General features: G+C 43.8%; 1 protein-coding gene across 3 annotated transcripts in view; it reads right to left on the bottom strand.

Annotated features, from left to right (window-relative positions):
- CPQ (carboxypeptidase Q) overlaps nt 1-22,214 on the bottom strand; it is a 270,868-nt gene that overhangs the window by 38,908 nt on the left and 209,746 nt on the right. For all 3 annotated transcript variants that reach the window (XM_084619637.1, XM_084619636.1, XM_084619638.1), the window contains exon 7: nt 3,010-3,211. In XM_084619637.1, coding sequence (XP_084475763.1) covers nt 3,010-3,211 — 202 coding nt within the window. The remainder of the gene's footprint in view (nt 1-3,009; nt 3,212-22,214) is intronic.

Here is a 22,214-nt window from a genome sequence, read left to right on the forward strand (position 1 = left end):
TCACACCTCTGCAACCAGGGGCATGACCACAGATGTAGGTGGTAAAGGCTGTGTTAGGTGGCAGCGTTGGTGGTTGGGCACTGTCCCAATCTGTCAGGGACACATGGAAACAGACAATATGGGGTGGAGGGAGGAATTCATCAGCCAGTAACAACCCCATGGCTGAGGGAAAACTCTCTCTTTTCTTTGCAGTGTATTGGTCCCTAGAAAAATCCATCTCTTTATAAAAAGGGATCTTTCTTCCCAAATATGCCAAAGCATATTTTACCATGACAGCATTTCTGCCCCTTTATATTTTCTAAACATGCACCAGATATACTGGGAAATTCTCATATGTCAATGACTATACAGATACACAGATCATCTAGATCTGAAGTCCAGGAGCAGTGGTACATATGCACAGACTTTCAGAAGAAAGGGAGATGAAGTGGCATGGTTATTGACCATTGGCAGCTCTTACCCATCCCCCAAGTTAGCATATGTTTATGCTGCTGTAAAATATATACAGTTAGAGCCTAGGATCAGGGATGTGTAAATTACAGGGTTACAACAGTTTGACATGCCACTTAGTAACTTGTGCATGGAACAGAAACATGAGCAGCTGGTGACCCGGCCCTTGGGGAGGCTAGCCCCCAGCCCCGCTCTTTCAGTCCGAGGCCTCTCCCCTTCTGCCCCGCCCTTCCCCGCAGGAGCCCAAAGCACACTGACCATGGGCCCCGGCGTCGGACAGCCAGGCAGCATGGTCACAGTGCCCCCTACCTGGAGCACCAGGTGGCGCAGATGCAGCGCCCCCAGCCCTGGAGCACCAGGTGGCCGAGTCAGAGCACTGGGCGGGCAGCACGGCCCTTGTGCCAGCCTCCCCGAGTCCCCGCGGCACGTTGCCCAACCCCAGCCAGCCTGGGCCAGGGCAGAGTGCCGGGAATTGCAGGAGTAGGCCTGGGGGCGGAGCATGGGAGGGGCTACGCCAGGCTGTTCGGGGAAGCATAGCCTCCCCTAGAGTGACCGGATGTCGCAATACAATCGGAACTGTCCTAATATTTAACTCTTTGTCCTGACCAATGTGCGATCAGGATGCCATTTGTCCTGATATTGTAGGGTTGCTGGCTCCACGCAGCTCCCTCGAAGTGGTGACATCTCCCTCTGGGTCCTAGGTGCGGGAATAGCCAAGGGGGCTCTGCATGCTGCCCCTGCCATGAGCGCCAGCTGGAACCACAGCCAATGGGAGCTGCAGGGGCAGTGCCCTTCAGACGAGGCTCTGTACAGAGCGGCCTGGCCGCGCCTCTTTCTAGGACCCAGAGGGAGATATTGTTACTTCTGGGGAACCACCTGAGTTAAGTGCCTCCTAGAGCCCATACCCCACACCTCAACCCCTGCCCCAACCCTGAGCCCCCTCCTGCACCCAAACTCCCTCCCAGAGTCAGCACCCCAAACCCCCAGCTCCAGCCCTGAGACCCCCCCGCCTTGCGGTGGGGGCCGGACCTGGAGCTGTGCACCACCTACCTGTGGCTTGCGGAGGGGGCTGGAGCTGGGGTTGTGTGCCTGTGACCTGCAGCTTGTGGCGGGGGCCAGAGCTGTATGCCCCTGACCTGCGGCTTGCTGGGAGGGCCGGAGCCGGGCCCGCGACCTGCAGCTTGCAGCATCCCCTGCCCCCATGTGCGTCCCCCACCCCCATGGCTCCGGTGGGGGCTGTGAGCCTGTGGCTGTCCCCCCCATGTGTCCTGATATTTTACTCCTGTGCTCTGGTCACCCTAGCCTCCCATGAGTAGAAACAGTGCAACTAAGATCTGAGCCCTAAGCAAACAACATTTCCCCAAAGTAAGAGGCATATGCTCCACAGCCCACTGCAGTACCTATCAACCTTCCACAAGGTTAGGAGAAGAGAGAAGCCAGAAAGATTCCAAAACTATCTGACATGTATCATTCCAGTATCACAAATAGACAACAAAGTACTTTAGACGTAAACCAGCATAAAGAGAAAGTTTTTGTTTTGTTTTTAAATACCAAAACCAAAAATATCTTCTGCTATTATTCAAGTGTTGAAAACATGGTAAAAGCTCAGTTAGTCTCAGATCCTTCAAGCCTATAGCCTGGCTGTTAGGATGCTCACCTGGGAGAGGGGAGATCTGAGTTCAAGTCTCTGCTCCAGAGTTGAGATTCAAACCTGGGTCTCCCATATCTGGGCAAATACCTTAACCACTGGCTAAAGTTATACAGGGACAGAATGGTACACACATGGCTAAAGGTTATAAGGGGACATACACACACTTTGCTGGCCCTGAAAAACTTTTCCCCAGCTGAAGCTATCACGTCAAATTTGCAAATACTTTCTGTCAACCCGAAAATGCATTTTTTGGCAAATAAACTATTTGTCCAAAAAGTTTTGTCCTGCTCCAGTTTCAAGTCACAGTACTTTTGCAAAAAGATTGCTACTTGTACGAAGCTCAGAAGTGTCACTGAGAGTAAATGTAGAACCTATTTCTCAAATACATTTACAGGGCTTTGTCCTTCACTAGATTTTAGTGCATCATCACCTTTTGGTCTTTGAATGCTGAATCCCCACAGAATAAATTTATTGAAAACAATTAAATTTTTTAAATGAAATTAAATAAGAACAAGTGAGAAGTGGGCTGAATTTCAAAGGGATATTTTTGTTCTGGGGTCCTGTGTTAGAATAAAGCTGAGGGAATTCTCTACTATTTTTAAACCACTGGTATAGGAAAGATTAATATAAATTGTAAAGCCTAAAAGAAGATTTTAGGCCTGTTGTCCCATGCATAATCTAAATCTTTATTAAACTGATGCTTAAACACACATTCTGTCCTAATTCTTTGGTTAGTCTTTAAATATTTACACATTTCCTCTCTAACAAATATTACTCAAGAAAAAGATTTTTTAAAAATGTTGTCAAACATCAAATAGAGCTACAACCAGAATTTAAGAAGTAACAGCATACAGAAACAACCAGGCCAACTCAGCCACTTTGTCTATGACTTCATCCAGCATTCTTACCTGGTACTCCATTTCTCACCCAATAATCAGTGTCTGTTTCACCACCATTTTCATAAATATTTGTAACATTGATAGGCTGCAGCAGCTGCATAATCTCCTTCAGGATGGCACGAGCTTTATCACTGCCTGTAAAAGCCAGGCCCATCGGCATGAAGGTACCTGAATCAGACTCCATGACGATGTCAAAGTTGGAGATGTTACCCTGAACACATAAGAAAAGAACATTTTAATATTTATTTGCAGACTATTTTTGTAAGAATCCAATATTTGCCATTAGCTACATGTTACTGACAGAGCATGCAATACCAAAAAATTAAAGAGAATGCAGACAAGATATATATAGATATATATATATATATGTATATGAACTATATAAAGCAGAAAGCCTCATTCCTCGTATATGAATTGCTGATAAGTCTCTCCTTCCTGAGGAAACATAAAACATAAAACTGAATGCATCCGATGAAGTGAGCTGTAGCTCACAAAAGCTTATGCTCAAATAAATTTGTTAGTCTCTAAGGTGCCACAAGTACTCCTTTTCTTTTTGCGAACACAGACTAACACGGCTGCTACTCTGAAACCTGTCATAAAACAGAAGGCTTTCACAAAATAGCCCATCTGGTGGCACAAACTCATTGCACTACTAACTAGACCTCTTAATAACCCGACCCTGATGAGACAGTTTAGAACTAGTTATACCTGAACTGTCTTGAAGGCATCTAACAGAACACACTCAATCCTCACAAGTTAGAGGTTTTGCTTCTATGCACATGTCTGGGAAATTCATGACAGCATAAGTAAGTGTTATTGGGCAGTGCTTCCCATGAATAATAGACCCATGCGAAATTGACTCACTGGTAACTATGAAAATGATCTCACACAAATATTACCAGCAATGAATGTTCAAAACCTGTCACCCTGGTGCCACAGGTTTCCTGAAGTTCAGCAACAGAATGTGCTGTGCATGCTCAATGTACTATTTTTAATTGCCTTATCTTGGTTCTTTCAAGATCTAAGTATTTCAGATGTGGCAAAAATAGGAGTTCCTAATTCAGGAATAGGTAGGCTAAAAGTTTTAAAAGAAAAGTCTTTGAGATATCTGAACACACGGAAGTGTCTGAAAAGCAACTTAAATAAAGACTAAGGGCTTGGCTACGCTTGCAGATGTAGAGCGCTGGGAGTTAAACCAGCCTTCAGAGACCGCAGCAAGGAAAACGCTGCCATGTGTTTACACTGTCAGCTGCAAGCGCACTGGCGTGGCCACGTTAGCAGCTCTTGCAACGCCACAAAGAGCAGTGCATTGTGGGAGCTATCCTAGTGTGCAAGCGGCTGCAGCGTGCTTTTCAAATGTGGGTGGGTGGGTGGAGCGTGACAGGGAGTGTGTTGTGTGTATGTGGGGGGAGAGACAGTGTATTTTGGGAGGCAGAGTGTGTGTCAGCGTGCTGTCTTGTAAGTTCAGACAGCAGCAGACCCCCTTTTTCCCCCTGCCTCTCTCTCTGACACACACTCACAGCAGCAGCATTCTACAGTAAGGGTTTGCTTTGTCCCGGAACAGATAAGCAGCCAGCTGTCAGAAACAGAGCTTTGAAAGGGGATATCCGCATGCCTGCAGCAGAGTTCAAAAGAATGAGACGAGTGGCCACATGACTTCAGGGGATTATGGGACGTTTCCGGAGGCCAATCACAGCACACTAACGCAACACGTCGTCCACACTGACACCCGGGCGTTTCAGCTGGGGCGCAGCAAGTTCTATGCTTCTCGTGGAGGTGGATTACCAGGAGCGCTCCAGCTGCAGAGTCCAGGCGCTCTACGTGCCTTGCCAGCGTGGACACCTCAGGAGTTAGGGTGCCCGGGCCTGATTTAATGCGCTCTAACTTGCAAGTGTAGCCAAGCCCTAAGTCACCTCCCCAACTGTTGGACAACAAAATGGCTAAACAAATTAAGATATTTTTGAAAATAATTAACTTCTTGGCTGAGTTGAAAAGCCTGAAAGGTTTCATTCTAGAAAGGTAAAAAAGTTACAAGTAACTGGGAACAGAGAATTAGAATGGAAGTGTCCTCTCAACCCTATCTCCAGTGCAATGGCATAGGTCATGGGTTCTCACTCTGGGGTCACGACAACCCTCCCTTTCCTTATGGCAAAATGAGAAGAAGGACCAGAAAGTGCATTCTGTTGCAACGTGCTAACAGCATTGGAAAGGCTGAAAACCATGGGTATAGTTGATAGAATGTGTAAGACACTAAGCTTTAAATTTCGGGCCGGGTTAGCTGCCAGAGATAGTATGAGAGAGTGTTCAGGACAGCATTAAAACATTTCAGTCCCCTGGGGCATGAACACAGATGTACAAGGTGTCACAGTTCCAGGGTGATTGCACCTGTATTCCCCCTCTGTGGTCTGCTCCAGGAGTGCCCAATCAGGTCTCAGGCCTTAAGCCATCAACTGTCTCTGGTCCCACTCCTTTCTGACCAGAGTTTTAAGGCTGCACATCCCCCTGTCGTACACAGTGATATCCTCAGCAGCTCTGACGTATCCAGCCCCCTGCTCTTTACTTTCACTGCCAGAACAATGACAGGGTTTTTACCAGTGACCACACAGCTCTTAGAAAGCAAAGTACATTTATTTTTAAGGCAAAAGCGTCACAGAAAAAACATATAAAAATGATAAAAGGATGTAAATGCTCACTAAACATACCAGGACTCTCCCATCTTCTACATGGGAAGTCTGTTAGGTCAAAGTCTTTCCAATCCTTCTGCAAGGGTTGGAGCCACCCTACAACCAAAGGTCCTGTTTGCTGAACCAAAAGGAAGGCCCTGAGTCTGTTTAAACTCAGCCTTTTATACCAAAAGTCTGTCTTTATCCTCCAGCCTCCTGAAAACAGTTAAAACCAGATCCTCCTGCTCTTTTCCAGCAGGAGAAGCTTCAAAAGATGGAGAATCTACATAGCCAGGCTTGGGATTTTGCATTAATCACCTCTTAGTGATCCCAGATCCCGCTGGATCCCCCACCCCACCCCCAGTGATCCAAGATAGCACAGGAAACCACCCCTATTTCCACCCCAAAGTGAGCCAGGAAAACACAGATACATTTGTATTGGTACAAAGGACTATTCTACCAGCTCAAACTGTGCAGCTCATCTCAGTATAATGGCTTTTTGAGGCTTTCATGCTTTCTATGTACAATACAATATGGTCCCCAAAGATACCGCATGTGGCTGCAATATCTGTCACACAAGAGTTGCCAGTTAAAAGACAATATTTGCTACAGTAACCACATTTCTCTTCTGTATTAGGTGTAGGAGGGAAAAATCTAGGTATCATTCATACCACCAAACTGGCAAATGCCAATGTTTTAATGCTGACCATTGTATCCTATTTGGCCTGGAACAGAAGCATTTCAAACACTGGCTCTTGAGCAGCTCCGCTGGATGCCTGTGAAGCATTGGCTATGTCTTCAAAACAATAACTCTGCTCAAAACAGTACTCATGTTTAGGGCCCTACCAAATTCATGGTCCACTTTGGTCAGCCATAGGATTTTTAAAATCATGAATATAATGATTTCAGCTATTTAAATCTGCAATTTCTCGGTGTTGAAATTGTAGGGGTCCTGACCCAAAAAGGAATGGGGGTGGGGGGGATGGCGCAAGGTTATTGTGTGTGGGGGGGGGGGAGGGGGGGGAAGGTTGTGGTACAGTTATCCTTACTTCTGCACTGTGCTGGCGGCGTCACTGCCTTCAGAGCTGGGCAGCTGGAGAGCAACGGCTGATGGCCTGGTATGGCATTGCCACCCTCACTTCTGCGCTGCTGCCTGCAGAGCTGGGCCCTTGATCAGCAGCTGCCACTCATTGGCTGCCCAGCTCTGCAGGCAGCGGTGCAGAAGTAAAGGGTGGCATGGTATCGTATTGCCACCCTTACTTCTGCACTGCTGCTGGCGGGGCACTGCCTTCAGAGCTGGGCATCTGGCCAACAGCCACCACTGTCCGGCCACCCAGATCTGAAGGCAGTGCAGAAGTAAGGATGACAATACCGCAACTCCCCTAAAATTACCTTGTGATACCACCCCCCCCACAACTCCCTTTTGGGTCAGGACCCCCAATTTAAGAAATGCTGGTGTCCCCCCGTGAAATCTGTATCATATAGGGTAAAAGCACACAAAAGAACAGATTTCATGAGGGGAGACCAGATTTCATGGTCTGTGACACGTTTTTCATGGCTGTGAATTTGGTAGGGCCCTACTCATGTTATAATGGGTTTCTAGTGCAGTAAGAGTGATCAATAGCATGTAAATGAATTGAGACAGACTATCTGTGGTTGGCAGAGTGAAGTGTTGGTGGGAATGGAAGAAAGGATATGGGGAAAAAGATTATCTGAAAGGCAAAATTGGCCACACCAAGCAAACTTCAATATATCAGCAACACGCGTGTGCAGAAAAGACCAGTTAACCATTGTAGAATTATTTTATAAGTAACAATATGGCATTCTTCAATTATTTTCTATTTATATAAATGTTCACATATGTTTTCAATATTAAACTGACAAAATGAACCACCCACAGTACACAACACTGCCTTTTCCCTCCTCGTTTATATTGTAACTGTTTAAATATTAGCACATGCAGGAGGGGTATGAAAACAGAATGTCTTTGCACAGAGAAACCAGATCGGGATGGGGGTGGGGAGGAAGAAACAGGCCACAAAGGTTAGAACTGCTCTTTCTCCTTTTTAAAGCATTTTGTCCATTAGAATGTAATGAGTAATTACAAGTATATGCATAGTGGATTTAGAAAACAACAGTAATGTAGGCTCCCCAAGAGGTGGTCTGGGCTGATTTCACCACACCAACTTTAGCATTTGTAATAAGATACTAAGGTTCCTATGTATGAGGGAAGAAATATGTTTCATGTAAGACTATCCTTTATTTCCTTTAGATGGTGCAGAGATAAGAGGCTGAGGCTGCATTTTGTTCTCATATGTAAACTGTTGACTATAACTGTAGGATTACAGAATAACTGTGGTCTCAGCTGTTCCCTCCACCTCTCCCTGTGCTAAAAATTTAATTCATATGCAAGCTTATTAAAAACTCAGGCCACTGAGATAATCACTTTTGTCAGGGACCAATGTATTTGCTGCAACTCGCAATAATGCAACATACTTAATGGTATAATTCTCACCATGGTACACAGCACAGAGAATTAAATGAAACACACTGGCCCTTGTTAATGGGAGTTGCCTGCTTAACTCTCTGCACACGAAGGACATTTATCCTTTACATTCCTGTGACTTGATCCTGTCCACAAACCATATTTAGTACAGGATGAATCTGCCACAAAAGAGGTAACTTTTTTCTGGCTTATTATGTCGATTTCTTACACTGAAACTTTGAAATGCATCAACTTAGAGTTTATTGCTTGCATATGCAAATAGACTGATCCCTGCCAGTATTTTCCCAACTTTATTTTTAAATATGTATTCCTATCAACCAAAGCTAAAACACATTTTAAGCATATATCCCCTCCTCCCTTTCAACCCATAAGGCAAGTAGCTAAAACCATGAAATCACAGCCAAGTCCTTTCAATCTATAAAAGGAACCAAAACATCTGGATCTCATGAGTCTATGAAGGTATTGATTCTGTCAGAAAGGTAACAAGCCCCACTAAGGCTAGGAACTGGGAATCTTAGTCAGCCAGGAAGCCAACTGTTTAGTTAAAAAAAACCTTAATACTTAACAGGGATAATGATGCTTGGTCAGGCATAAGACTCAAACCATGTTCCCAAAGTCTCATGACTTTGAGTCACTGAATTTCCTCTTTCAGAGCTGCAGCACTGGAAGACCAAAACTCCCAGATTAAACAGGGGTCGGGGGGACCAAGCTGTTCGAAAAGGCTTGGGCAGCATTTGGGCTATTTAAAATACACTTATCTCCTTTCTATAAATCTGAGAATCTTAAAGATAATTTGGAAGAAAGAAAGAAAGAAAGAAAGAGTCCAATGGCTTAGCTGTTATTGACTGGTTCTACTACCAGTCCGAATTAGAAGACTCACCGCTTTACAAGGAAAGCACTAAAATGTTCTTTTATGACAAAATATTGCCTTTGATTTGCAGGCTACATATATGTTCCAGTATATGGGACGTGATGTGAGTTTGGCAGTCTCCCTCAAGATTTCTGTTACTGAATTACGCTTAGCATTAGGAAACACCTACACTTGTATGTCAGGATTTGATCCTAAGCAATTTGGAGCTAAATATAGTATTGCAATAACCGTCTTATACCAGATATAGTCAAATGAAAATCACCTCAGTCAAGTAACTATATACAACACTACAGGTTTATTAGCCTGGTAACTAAGAGTACGGAAAATGTGGTAGGAAAATATGCTAAAAGCCTAAGTGTGTAACTTGCAGGTAAAAAAGAAAACAAGAAAACTAATTAGATTATTTTTAAAACTCATATATCACTATAATGTCAATTTGAGTTGCTATTTTTAGCCAAGCTCAGTTAATAAAGCAAAATGGCATACATGGAAACTGAAGAAAAAATTCACAACAGCTGTTAGGAAGTAGAGATGAGCTGGTCTCAGAATACAGTAGCTGGCAACCACAAGTACAAAAGCACAATTCATACTCCAAAAAAGCGAGAACTGCAAAAGTACAGGGAAGTGTGACTGGGAAAATTTCCACACAAGTGACCCTGTTATTAAATGGGAGAACCTTACTGTGAGGCACTGTACAGGGAGGATTCTTTGCCCCTCTCAACAGTCAGGTGAAAGATTTTTCTGTTGCACTTAGTTTGACCTATGTTTTGTACCTCTAGACCAGTGGTTCTCAACCTATTTATCACTGTGGGCCGCATATTGCCTGGGCCACAGATTAAGAACCACAGTGTGCTCCCCACCCCCTCCCACAGATCCCTACATTCAGAGCTTCCCACCCAGAAATCCCTCCACGAAGTGGAGCCCTGGGCAGGGGGCTGGGTGGCAGGAACCCCGGACCCCTCTGTGCAGGTCCAGGCAGCAGCCCTGACCCTGGACCCGGCTGTGAGGTAGGGCAGCCAGGCGGCAGCCCAGATCCCGACCTCGTGGGGTTGGCAGCCCCAGATCCTGGACCCCACCGTGCGAGGATGGCTGACAGCCCCGGGCCCCAGACACCTGCTGTGTGGGGCTGGGCAGAAGACCTAACCTCAGATGCTGCGGGGCCAAGTGGCAGTCCCAAACCCGGACCTCTGCTGTACATGGCTAGACGGCAGCCCTGGACCCCTGCTGTGTGAGGCCAGCTGGCAGCCCTGATCCCAGCCCCCCAACGTGCTAGGCTGGGCAGCCCACACCCTGCTGCCCTGGGCAGCTAGGAACCCGGAACCTGCCGCACAACCCAACAGCCTTTAGCACCCAGCTGGTCTGCAGCTGTGTGCTAATTGGGCCACATGTGGCCCACGGGACATGGGTTGAGAACTACTGCTCTAGATCAGCAGTTCTCAAACTATGGGCAGGCCTCCCCAGGGAGGCGTGGGAATGTGTCAAGGGAGGCGTGAGCTGTGTGCCCTCTGAACCCCACAGTCCCAGCCTGGAACACCTTCCTGCACCCCAAATCCCTCATCCCCGACCCCACACCAGATCCTGCTCCCCCAGCTGAAGCCCTCACCCCCTACACCCCAAATCCCTCCCCAGCCCGGAGCCCCCTCCCGCACCCTGAACCCTTCATTTCTGGCCCCACCCCAGAACCCCCCCCCCCCAGCCCAGAGCCCATACCCCCTCCCAAACCCAAAACCCCTGCCTCATCTTGGAGCCCCTCCCATATACCAAACCCCTTGGCTCCACCTTCCAGCCCAGAGCCCTCTCCTGCACTCCAGACCCCTCATTCCTGGCCCCATTCCAGAGCCTGTCCCCTCAGCCGGCACCCTCACCCCCTCCAATACCCCAATCCCCTGAGCCAGCCCAGTGAAAATGAGAGAGTGAGTGAGGGTGGGGAGAGCGAGCGACAGAGGGAGGGGGGATGGAGTGAGAGGGGGCAGGACCTCAGAGAAGGGGCGGGGCAGGGGGAGGCCTCAGAGGAGGGCCAAGGAAGGGAGTGGGGCAAGAGTGTTCAGTTTTGTGTGAATAAAAAGTTGGCAACCCTAATCTTTCCTCCATAGAATTCAGTGACAAAACTCCCATTGACTTGAATAAGGTCCAGATTTCCCCTATAATCTTTTTCTTAATTATTACCATTTTGCTTGGTGAACACAAATTACCAATATGTCTATGTGTTTTGTAAGCGCACTATTGTTTCTCTCAGTTTGGCAACCCTCACAGACAATACAATTTGTTGTTATGTGTTTTGAGTGTCAGTCTCAATTGATATAAACGGCAAAAGGAAAAGGAGATAGCGTTAAGAACAGCAACATGCTACATACAGTAACCCTGAGATTATCCATGGCCTTATTTGTGGCCATTTTTTCTCTTTTGACCATTTTAGTATAGTACAGAGTTTTGCCAGTGAGATATTTTTTTATTCAGACCTGGATACTTATTATATGCAAGCCCCTTTATTGTGCGGGAGTAGAAATAGTCAACATTTTCTGAATGTTATTTTTTCAATCACTGGCCTTTTTACAAACATTTTCTTCCAAAATACTGTCAACATTATTAATGTTTTTCAATGTAAAAAATTGTGGCTTTTTCATGTTACCCCCAAATTTTTATTCAAAACATCGAACTGGTTACCAATTTTTTAAATTTCCTAAATCATGGGTTTTTAATCAATGAAAATTTTGGTAACATTTTAAATAATATTTTTAATAAAATTAATTGATTTTTTGGAACAATTGAAAACAAACAATACTTTAACATTTCCTAATCTTTTGCAAAAATAGACTTTCATTATTCAATCAGTTCTGCTCATGAGCCAATGCAGTAAAATGAAACTAAAGTATTGAGGAAAAACAAAGTAGGAGCAAATAGAACATGTGTTCCTTTTCAGCTCTGTCATCTCAGACCCCTTTCTACGGGTGGAGTCTGTCTATCCCTTTCTCTCTTCGTTAGCAAACAGACAAACTTTGGCTCTTTCCACAGTCTGTCCCCAACTTCTGGACAAAGGAGCTCTGAAGTAACTGTAAAGCAGCCCATGTCTCCCAGTGACAAGATGGTAGCCAAAGCTGTGGAAAAATCAATGGCAGAATCGGTTTTTCAAACATTGTAAATGCTTATCCGATGCACATCCCAGTAGTAGCTCTACATCACCCTGCTTGTAACTTGGGGCAGAAAGCCATCCATCCTCAAAAGCTGTCTCTGTGTTAACTCCAGTGAGCCTCTGGATGGGAGAGCAGGAGAGGAAGACTTGATGGTTCCTCCAAGGAGCCAGGGTGTGTTGGCAGCTGCAGACTGTGGAAGCTGAAGAGGGATCAACAGGCTGCTTGTACACACTTTGAGGCTGTCCTCCTTGCAGCTTAGGTTTATGAACAATAAACAAATTGAGCACATATTCCCTATTAAATGTTCATTATATTTATGTTCTACTGGGCAATGCTCTCCAGGGGCCAATAGATACAGTCTACTAGGTATTACTTATATTTTTAAGTGTTTGTCAGGGGTACCCAGGAAAGGGCACTCATATAGTTAGTACAAGTCCCACTAAAGTGGTACAATAAGAAGCCTATGGGACAGATTCTCCAGTCTGCCAAGTTTATCTTGAGGCACTTGTGCGCAAAGTGAATTTAAAGCATACATAGGCTTGCACTAGAGAATACCCCAGGTTTAGGTGGATTCTCTACCCGTCCAAAGCTAGCTGAGGTGGCTTCTGCTACCCAGAGTAAAGGGAGGGAAAAGGTGTATCACAGCGTAGAGGAGTGGGGAGGTGGGGGAAGGGCAGGTCAGAGGAAAGGAGGGGAGGGGAGGGAAGGAGGCACGGTGGAGTGAAGTTCTGCTAAACCTGATTCCTCACTGGCTTTGAGTACCTGAGGGGCATTTTGCCAGCAATGTAAATTAAAACTGCCCACATGCTGCTTAATTTATGCTGGGACTATGCAGCTGAGAATCATACAGCCACGACTGGCTCCTTGTCAGTCCTCATTTGGGTACAGTGGAGAAACAATCTCTTTTTGTGTTTTATAAAAGCCTGCTTTTCCATTAATGTCTCCTTTGGAAAAAAAATCACAATTTAATATTAAGAAACGTATATTATAACTCACTAAAATCACTGTTATGCAAATATAATTGTTCATGTAATTATATCTACATTCAACTCATTAGCACAATAAGTGATAGTAATAAATATTAACTGTGATTGTAGAGAATTAAATAGAAGTGGCTTTTTCTTTTTTGCATCTTTATGTGTGAGTTTCAGAGTAGCAGCCGTGTTAGTCTGTATTCGCAAAAAGAAAAGGAGTACTTGTGGCACCTAGAGACTAACCAATTTATTTGAGCATAAGCTTTCATGAGCTACAGCTCACTTCATCGATGTAGCTCACGAAAGCTTACGCTCAAATAAATTTGTTAGTCTCTAAGGTGCCAGAAGTACTCCTTTTCTTTTTATGTGTGAGTATTTTTTCTTATCCGTTTCTTCCATTCTCATCCTGATGACTCACAAACGAATGCTTAAATAGAGATATCAAACTGATCTCCCTAATTCAGATCTCCATGTTACATTATTTGCCTAAAACATATAGGACAATATAAGTGAGAGGGAGGTCATACCATTGCCAAAATAAGCACTCAAGAAACAATTAGCTGAAGCCTGAGGCATAAAACCTATTTGTCTTTCATTCTTATCTTTTTTCCTCTCCTGAACTATTATCTTCTCCTTTACTGCAGCAGCCATGTATTGATAGAAAAAAACTCTTCCAATTCATTTTAAAAAAAGTCACCCTACCTGTTTTTACAGGTACAGAACCACAACAAACACACACTTCTATGCAACAAGATATGAAATAACATGCTCATTGCGAATCCATAGCACACTCATCCTGCTTTCTTAATGAAAGGAAACATCTCGTAAGCAGGGGTTATTAGATTCTTAGAGTTTTCATCAAATACCTAAAAGGAGAAATCCTATTATCCTCATCTCAGCAGCAAGAGAGAGCAATCCTCCTTACTCTCAAGCCATATGATTCCCTTGTGAGCGTGCATGCAAATAAGGACCAAATTTCAGATATCAAAGTTTTGAAATTTTCTGTTAGCAGAAATAACCAAGTAGGGCAAAAGATGAAATCTTTTTTCTAGTAAGTAGAAAAGTAAATCAAAATAAGTTGTTCCCATTAGTATCTTTGATACAGTTGAGTCTTAATCTAAACGTTACAACCATGCATTACGGGCTAAATAGTTTTACATTACTTAACTAGAGATAGCAATACTACTACAAAGAGTTATTGTAAGAAAATTTTCTTTAAGAGGATTTGAGTTAAATTTACACTTGATGTAATGCTTCCAATGATTTCAATGGAATGACAAGAGTATGAATTTGGCCTATTGTCTCTTAATTGTAATTTTCTGAATTTTCCAGTTGTAGAGATTGTATTCAGTGTTGTTGTAGCCAGGTTGGTCTAAGAGGCTATTAGAGAGACAAGGTAGGTAGGAAAAACAATTATTTGTAAGCCCAAAAGCTTGTCTCTCTCACCAACACAGGTTAGTCCAATAAAAGATATGACCGCATCCACCTGGTCTCTCTAATTGCAGAGATACTTAGTTTCCCTTGGAGTTTTCATCTATTCCTAAATAAATATGATTTGCCACTCATGTTTTCTTAAATTTATCTACAGAAAGAGCCACAATATGGGTGCTGATAACCCTTCTTATGACAAGTTCCTTCCTCTTAGCCTATGGAATTGGGAAAGAATAGCAGTATTTGTGATGTTTTGTGTTTTTAGAATTTTTTTTTATTATTTGTATAAAACCTAGGGGCTATACAATCAGGGCCCCAGTGCATTAGACACTGCACAAACACTAAACTCCAGTCCCTGCCCCGAAGACTTAGGGCCTGTGATGGGGTGCGACTTATCACTGTGCTGCCTCCTGCTGGCTGTCCAGGGAATTAGTGCTGCACCCTCTCTTGGTGGTGTCTCGCCCGCTGTCACCTCCATTCCTGGACCCACATCACTCCCAAGACCACGGCGTCCACGTCAGTGGCCCTGCCCTCCCACTGTGCCACACTCTATGTTCCCCTCCTTCTGGGGGGACCTGCAGTCTACTGTCCGGCCACTCCCTTCAGTGGCAAACTGCAGTCCACTGTCCAGTCACTTCCTTCAGTGGCTCCAGCACCCTCTTTGCCCTTGCATCAGGGCCTCAGTCTGCAGATCCCTGTAGCCTGTCTGGAGCTGCCTTTAGCTCTCTGGGTCTCTGCCTCAGTGCTCTGTCCAGGGTGCTTTCTGCCCTTTGCCTGCAAGGAAGCCAGTCCTCCTCCCTTCTCAAGCTCCAGAAAGTGATTGAAATGCTCTGTCTTGCATTCCTTCTTATATGTGCCAGACCGGCCCTGATTGGCTGCTCCTATAAGCTCTTCTGTGATTCGCTGCCTCCTGCACAGCCTCCCTAGGGCTGCTTTTAACTCCTTTTCTGCCAGTGTGGGACAGATGCCCCATCACAGGGCCTGATTCTCATTTACACCACAACTGCCAGAGTAAAGGGGCCTCAGTGAAAATGAAAATCTGGCTCTTTAAGATCTAGGAATCAGTCTCAACTTAAATGTAGCAACTAAAAGCAATGACCATTTCAGCTGGTAATACTTTTATGAGCAATGGTGCTGGTGATTCAGTATGCAGACATCTACCCTTTGAGTCAATACTGACCAAGTGCCTTAGTATGGTGTTGGAAGGGGACACTGCACTGTTGGAGGTATTGTTTTTCAGAGGCAACACCTGACCAGCTATATTCATATATTAAATATGCTGTGGCAGTTAACCCTGGTGTCCTGGCCAAAACCTTAGGGATGCTGTGATGGGACTTAGCCCTATCACCTATTAAAAAATATTCAAAAGCCCTGAGGTATGAGGATGCACAGGGAGTGCATCCTCCTGTGAAGGAGGCCCTGAGGTAGGGTCAGTTAAGAATACAAGAGCCCAAGAGGTATGGAAGAGTGGTTAGACCAGCAAAGAAAGGAGAAGCTTGGAGGATCTAGGGAGAAGCCAGAGAATCAAAGGGAGGCTGAGTTAAACACAAGCTGTGGGGAAGCAGCACATCGGGCTTGGAGGTAGGAAGTAGCCAAGGGAACCAGTAGCATATCTGAAAAAGCAGACCTAGCTCCTTAATACAGGGTCCCTAGGCCACAACTCAGAATAGAGGGTTCCCCTGAGGAAGGGGCATGCCAGCCCAAGAGAAGAAATATTGAACTAGGGTGGAACTGAAGACTGTCCCCAAAGGACAAGTCAAGGAATAGCTGGGGGTGCGGGGGGAGGCGCTTTTGTGTTAGGATGCTTTGTGAACTTTCAAGTTGGACCTTTCTGTTATTCTGGAAGGGGACTGAACTTTGTGAGACTTGGCCAGTAGAGTGAGTCACAGAAGACCCAGTGAGAGACATGGGCTTATAGGCGGTGCCAAAACAAGGACCTCCAGTATCATCACACCCTGACACAAGAGGGCACGACAGGTGATGAGTACACTACTTTGCAGTCGCCATTAGGTCAGCGTGCAAAGGGAGTGAGAGACCCTCTCCATAGAGCACCAAATAGCCTGTACACCCCGTCATTAATGCATCTAGTGCGCAGATACTGCAATAATGGGTGCCACATAAATACTTAAGAGTGTTACAAATAAAACTGTACATAGGTCTATGAGTTACTTACTACTAAAACATTATCTCCCTAGTAGCTATATCATCTTTATTCTGTTGCTACATCAACTATGTCAGAACTGTACGATTCCCGCTATAGTAATGTCACCCTTCAAGGGTCTATCTGCCAGAAAATAAATATTCTTGGAACCGAAAACTAAATTGACAAAGCAAAAAAAGTAATCTATTCAATTCCATTTTATGCAGCTAAACTGTACATACAGAATCTTTAAAATCATACATCTACAGTACTTATACTTGTTCAGCTCTGTTATCTTCATTATTCTACCCTGCCACATGGGAATAGTGCATTTGCACTCACACAAACACATTTCAATTTCAAAGAAAACCATGTCCTGTTCTGTGCTGACTTACAGCACCTTTAAAATATTTCTTTTATTTGACTTTTAATCATAACCACCAAGAAGTAGTTCATGCTATCATAATCCTATTGTCCGAAATCAGCACAATAAATCATTAAAAGGTTAAGATATTTTTCATGTTCAAATAGAACGTACAGAATTAATCTGCTTTATTTGGTTACTATGTATAATGAGGATTTCTTGTAGCTAAATTATCAAGAAGGGGAAAAATAAATACAAATGAGGATATGATTCTTACTTATTTTTTCCAATTAAGTATTAAATGCATATTAGGTTAAACTGTGCAGTCTTCATAAAACAACATCCAGAGCTGAACCGCACTGGCATAACAAAAATTAACATAATTTTTTCTGCCAAATTAAAAGTGAGTTAGGTATCATTCACCCCCTTTATTTACTAATTTGATTATTAAATGTAATCATTGATAATATTTCTCAATCTACACCTAAAACCAAACAAGACTAGCCACAGCAAACAAGCACAGACCTCTTGGCAAAGCATGGGAACAGAATGACATGATTCCATATAGTGGTAACATTTCTTTTTTAAGAGACTACTAGGCTAGCCCTGGCAGATCCTATTCTCTTTATAGAGTGAAAATGGGTGATAACTTCACCATCTGTTTTGGCAATGTTCCCTTTACCAGCATCATGCATACAGTACAGTGTGTCTGCTGTGTCTCCATCTCCTGCATACATAAATTTTTGTAAAGGATTTATATAAAAATCTTGTTATATAGTCTCCTGTTTTGTTACATCTTAGTCCATCTGAACACCGTAGCGTCAGTGATCAATCCAGCATTTAAGAGACACTATCTCCTCCAATTATACCACAGCAAGCCTGTCCAAGTGTCCTCTTTGACATATCTACCGAGGGCTTGTCTACATGGGGAGTTTAATTCACAGTAAGCTACTGTTTGTCAACAAAACTGTGTAGTTTAGACATGGCCTCACTCATGTTACTGAAGGTTAAACCACCCCCTTCCCATGTTGACAAGCCTTGAGAAGTCTAAAATGTCCTAATAGCGTTGATATAATAGGTGCGTAGGAATCCACATTATCCAATGCCTATTTTAAAGCATACTAGTAAAGAAGCAAATTGGGACCCACTCCCTCTGTTCCTTATATGGCACCATAGTGATGTTAACTCAAGCCACTATATCATTGCTTTCCACTACATACAATCTGATTTAATTCCATTTATTTTTTCACAGTGAATTTTTAATTCTGTGCCTCCCTCTCAAAATGAAACTTCCAGTTATTTGTTCTTTTAAGTTAAATAATGTTATGAGCTAAGTGAAACCTTGTTATGGGCTGAATTAAAACCTCATTCACATAGATGTGTGAATGAATCCCCCATTTAAGACAGCTGTAAGAGACAGTTAAGGGGCCACACCTCAAACAAAAATTTTTAGGATCTACCCAGAAAGTAGGTCAGTGGTGGTGGGTTCAGGTGTGAAGAGGCGGGTGCAGAGGGGAGAGAACACACAGAAAACTGAAAAAGAGATAGACCGAAGGAGTTGCTGAAATCACAGTGGCTGACTAGAAGAAACCTGGGAAGTGGTTTTTGAGCAAGCTGAAAACAGTGCAAGTTGAAAAGAGTGCTCTTGGTGCTGTGAGCAAAAAGAAGCTGTTTCCTGCTATTTGATTCCTTCTGTGTTCAGAGACACAAGACTTTGTGCATTCTTTTTAAATAAACAAGACTTCATCAGAAAAAATACCAGACTCCATCTACTTCTACATCCCCTGAGCCCTGAAATTCAACTAGCTGCTGGGATCAAAAAGGGGCAGAGAGGTGTCAAGAGAGGGATCCAGCTTCCAGGGAGACAGAATGTGAGCTGGTATTCCTATTGACCGAAAATGGAACAAATAATGGAGATGCTTGCAAAAATCAAATATGGCCAGTGGGATTTAAAACAAGATCTAAAACAAGAGCTGGTGAATTTTCAAAAGGAATTCAGACAAGACCTGCAACAAAAGCTGGAGATGTCCTGGAAAAGGCTCAGAGAGGATTTGTAGGCTGAGATGAGATCTATGTTGGAGCAACAACTACAAAGTACCTGGACAGATTGGGAAACCCAGCTGCAAAATACTCAGGCTGGGACAGTAAAATGGATTCATGAGGTGACCAGCAAATTATCTCAGTCATACACCAGAAAAACTGGAGACGAAGCACGTTTCAACCAACTTGGAACTTGCTAACAGAGATGAGCTGCAGCAAGGACTTATGGAGCTAAAAACTCAGATACATAAGGAATTCAAAGAGTCGATGATCACAGTGGATGGCAGCTACCTGGATGATTAATTGACCCAATCAGATGATTAGGGTTAGGACTGGACATTAACAACAGTTTTCTACCTCCTTTGTTACTCACAGAGGCCCAGAGGGGAGAGGTCAGGCTGTCCCAGCTCAAATAATGCAAAATCCCACTCACTATCTTTAAGGGAAAAACTCCCTGGAGGTTATTTGGTTCAATTCAGTGTTCTACAGTAGCTCAAATGAATGGCTGGGAAGAAGGACTAAAACAGGAGGGGTTACTAGCAGCCAACGTTGGTGGCCCAGCTCTGACTGTACTGCAGAGCTTACCACCAGAAACGAGACTGAGTTATCCAGATCCAGTACAAGCCCTTGACATGCAATTTGGAGTTAGTCATCGATCTAAGCTGTCAGGGGCACAGCTAAAAACTAGAATGAGAGGACAGAAGAAAACCCACCTGAACTGGCTGACGACTGGCAGAGACTTGTGTTCCTGTCATACCCAGATACCATCAAGGCCTTTCAGGATAAACTGTCCTCTGTCTAGCGCTAGCAACAAAAATGATAAAAGGTTAAGAAAACTGGGCACATTTAGTCTTGAGAAAAGAAGACTGAGAGGAGACCTGACAACAGTCTTCGAATATGTTAAGAGCGGTTATAAAAAATATGGTGATCAATTGTTCTCTATGTGCAATGAAGGTAGGAAAACAAGTACTTGGCTTAATCTGCAGCAAGGGAGATTTAGGTTAGATATTAGGAAAAATGTTCTAACTACATGGGTAGTTAAGTTCTGGAACAGGCTTCCAAGAGAGGTTGTGGAATCTTGATCACTGGAAGTTTTTAAGAACAGGTTGGACAACACCTGTCAGGATTGGTCTAGGTTTACTGGGGCCTGCCTCAGTGCAGGAGGCTGGACTTGATGGCCTCTTGAGGTCCCTTCCAGCCCTACATTCTATGATTCTAACAGTTCTGTTAAAAGCTGGTTGTGACAGTCTGTACCTCTAAGTTCATTCCTTTTACAGACTCTGTTAAATTTTTTACAAGTTGCATTTTACCTTTTGCTTCCTTGTAACCAATTCTGACTTGTATGCCTCATAATTTGTAGTCACTTAAAATCTGTCTTTCTCTAGTTAATAAATTTGTTTTGTTGTTTTATCTAAACCAGTGTGTTTAGATTGAAGTATTTAGGAAACGTCATTTGGGATAACAAGATTTGTGAATATCATTTTCTATTAATAAAATGACAGACTTTATATGAGCTTGTATTGTCCAGGAGGGTGCTGGGCAGTACAAGACGCATATTTCTGGGGGAAGTCTGAGACTGGGAGTTTGCTGGTGTTTCCCTGCAGTGTAATTCATGGATGGCTGGCTATAGCACTCATACAGTATAGCTGGGAGTGATTTACATTACATACAGCAGACCAGTGTAAAAGGCACTGCAGGCTGGAGAACTGAGGGGACACAACTATCAGTCCATATTGTACCTGAGGTAATATCACGCTAGTACCCTCCCACAAGTGTCTAGAGAAAGCCTCCCTCCCAGTTCAGGAAACAAGCTGAAGGGGCAAAGCTTGGAGGTTCGAGGATCAGTCTCACAGTTTTTGTTTGTGACTGGACAGTTAAACAACAATAATGGGAGTTTGTCTATACAGTGTATAATAGGATCTGTGAGGTGTATAGGGATAGTTGATACAGGTTCAATCATAAAAGAGTTATTAGACCAGACATGATGAAAAGATAAGGGAATAGGGGATCCAGAACTGAACTAATTGGTCTCACATGGAGATAATGACTGGCACAACAGCACCCATCTAAAAATTGGGTTTGACAATTGGACCTTAAATTTAAGCAAGAAGTCTGGGTGGCTGAAATAGTGGATGAGCTAGTAATTGGCTTAGATTCCATTATGGCTGATAACTGTAATCCATGTCAGGAAAAGGGTCTTACAGATTCTGTCTGTGGAAATTCCCTTTAAAGATATGGCCCAGGTGGGACAATGGTTTGTAGATAACTGGTTTGCAGTGAAAGGATTGTCCTGCTCCGGGGGCATAACCCATTACAACAGCTACATGCTGTGGTAGCTTTCCAGAAAGGGAAAGATGGGGAGTGGCTGAAAACTGTTCTGAGAGCCAGAGTTTCAGGGGAATCTTAGCTGCTAAAGCTCTTGTGGATACGAAACAAGAATTAATCCCTGTTTGTTTGATTAATGTTTCTGACAAGCAGCAAATAGTAAAAAAAAAAAAAAAAAAAAGGACTGCAGTCTCAAAATGTGAACCAATGGATCTGTTAAATCCTACCATAGAAGAAAACTGCAAGGGGAAAGGTGAGCTCCCAGAGTTTCTACTGTACTTGTTCCTGAGCAGTGCTGTACACTTAAATGGGGAACAGCAGAACAGTCTAAGAGTTTGTGGTTAAGAATCAGGAGTTGTTCTCTTGAGCCAATAAAGATATAGGTTGTACTGCACTGATTCAGCACAAGACTGATACTGTGGGAAACCAACCTATTGAACAGCCACCTCACCAGTTGCAAATAACAAAAAAGGGAAGAGATACTCCAGGCCATTGAGGAAATTTATCACGAAGGCATAACTGAGCCTTCAACCAGCTCCTGGACCTCACCCATAGTGCTGGGTAAGAAAAAGGATGGCAGTACCCAATTCTGTGTGGACTATAAAAAATTAAATGAAATCACTTCAAAGGTTTCTTATCCATTACCACAAATAGATGATACCCGGGATGCAGGAGCAGTGTCAGTCTGGTTTTTCACAATGGATGTTAAAAGCGGGTATTGGCAAGCAGAGGTAGATCCAAACAACAGGGGGAAAAACTGCTTTCACAG

This window comes from Lepidochelys olivacea (genome assembly GCF_965140295.1).
Source record: "Lepidochelys olivacea isolate rLepOli2 genome assembly, chromosome: 2".
Taxonomy (NCBI): domain Eukaryota; kingdom Metazoa; phylum Chordata; order Testudines; family Cheloniidae; genus Lepidochelys; species Lepidochelys olivacea.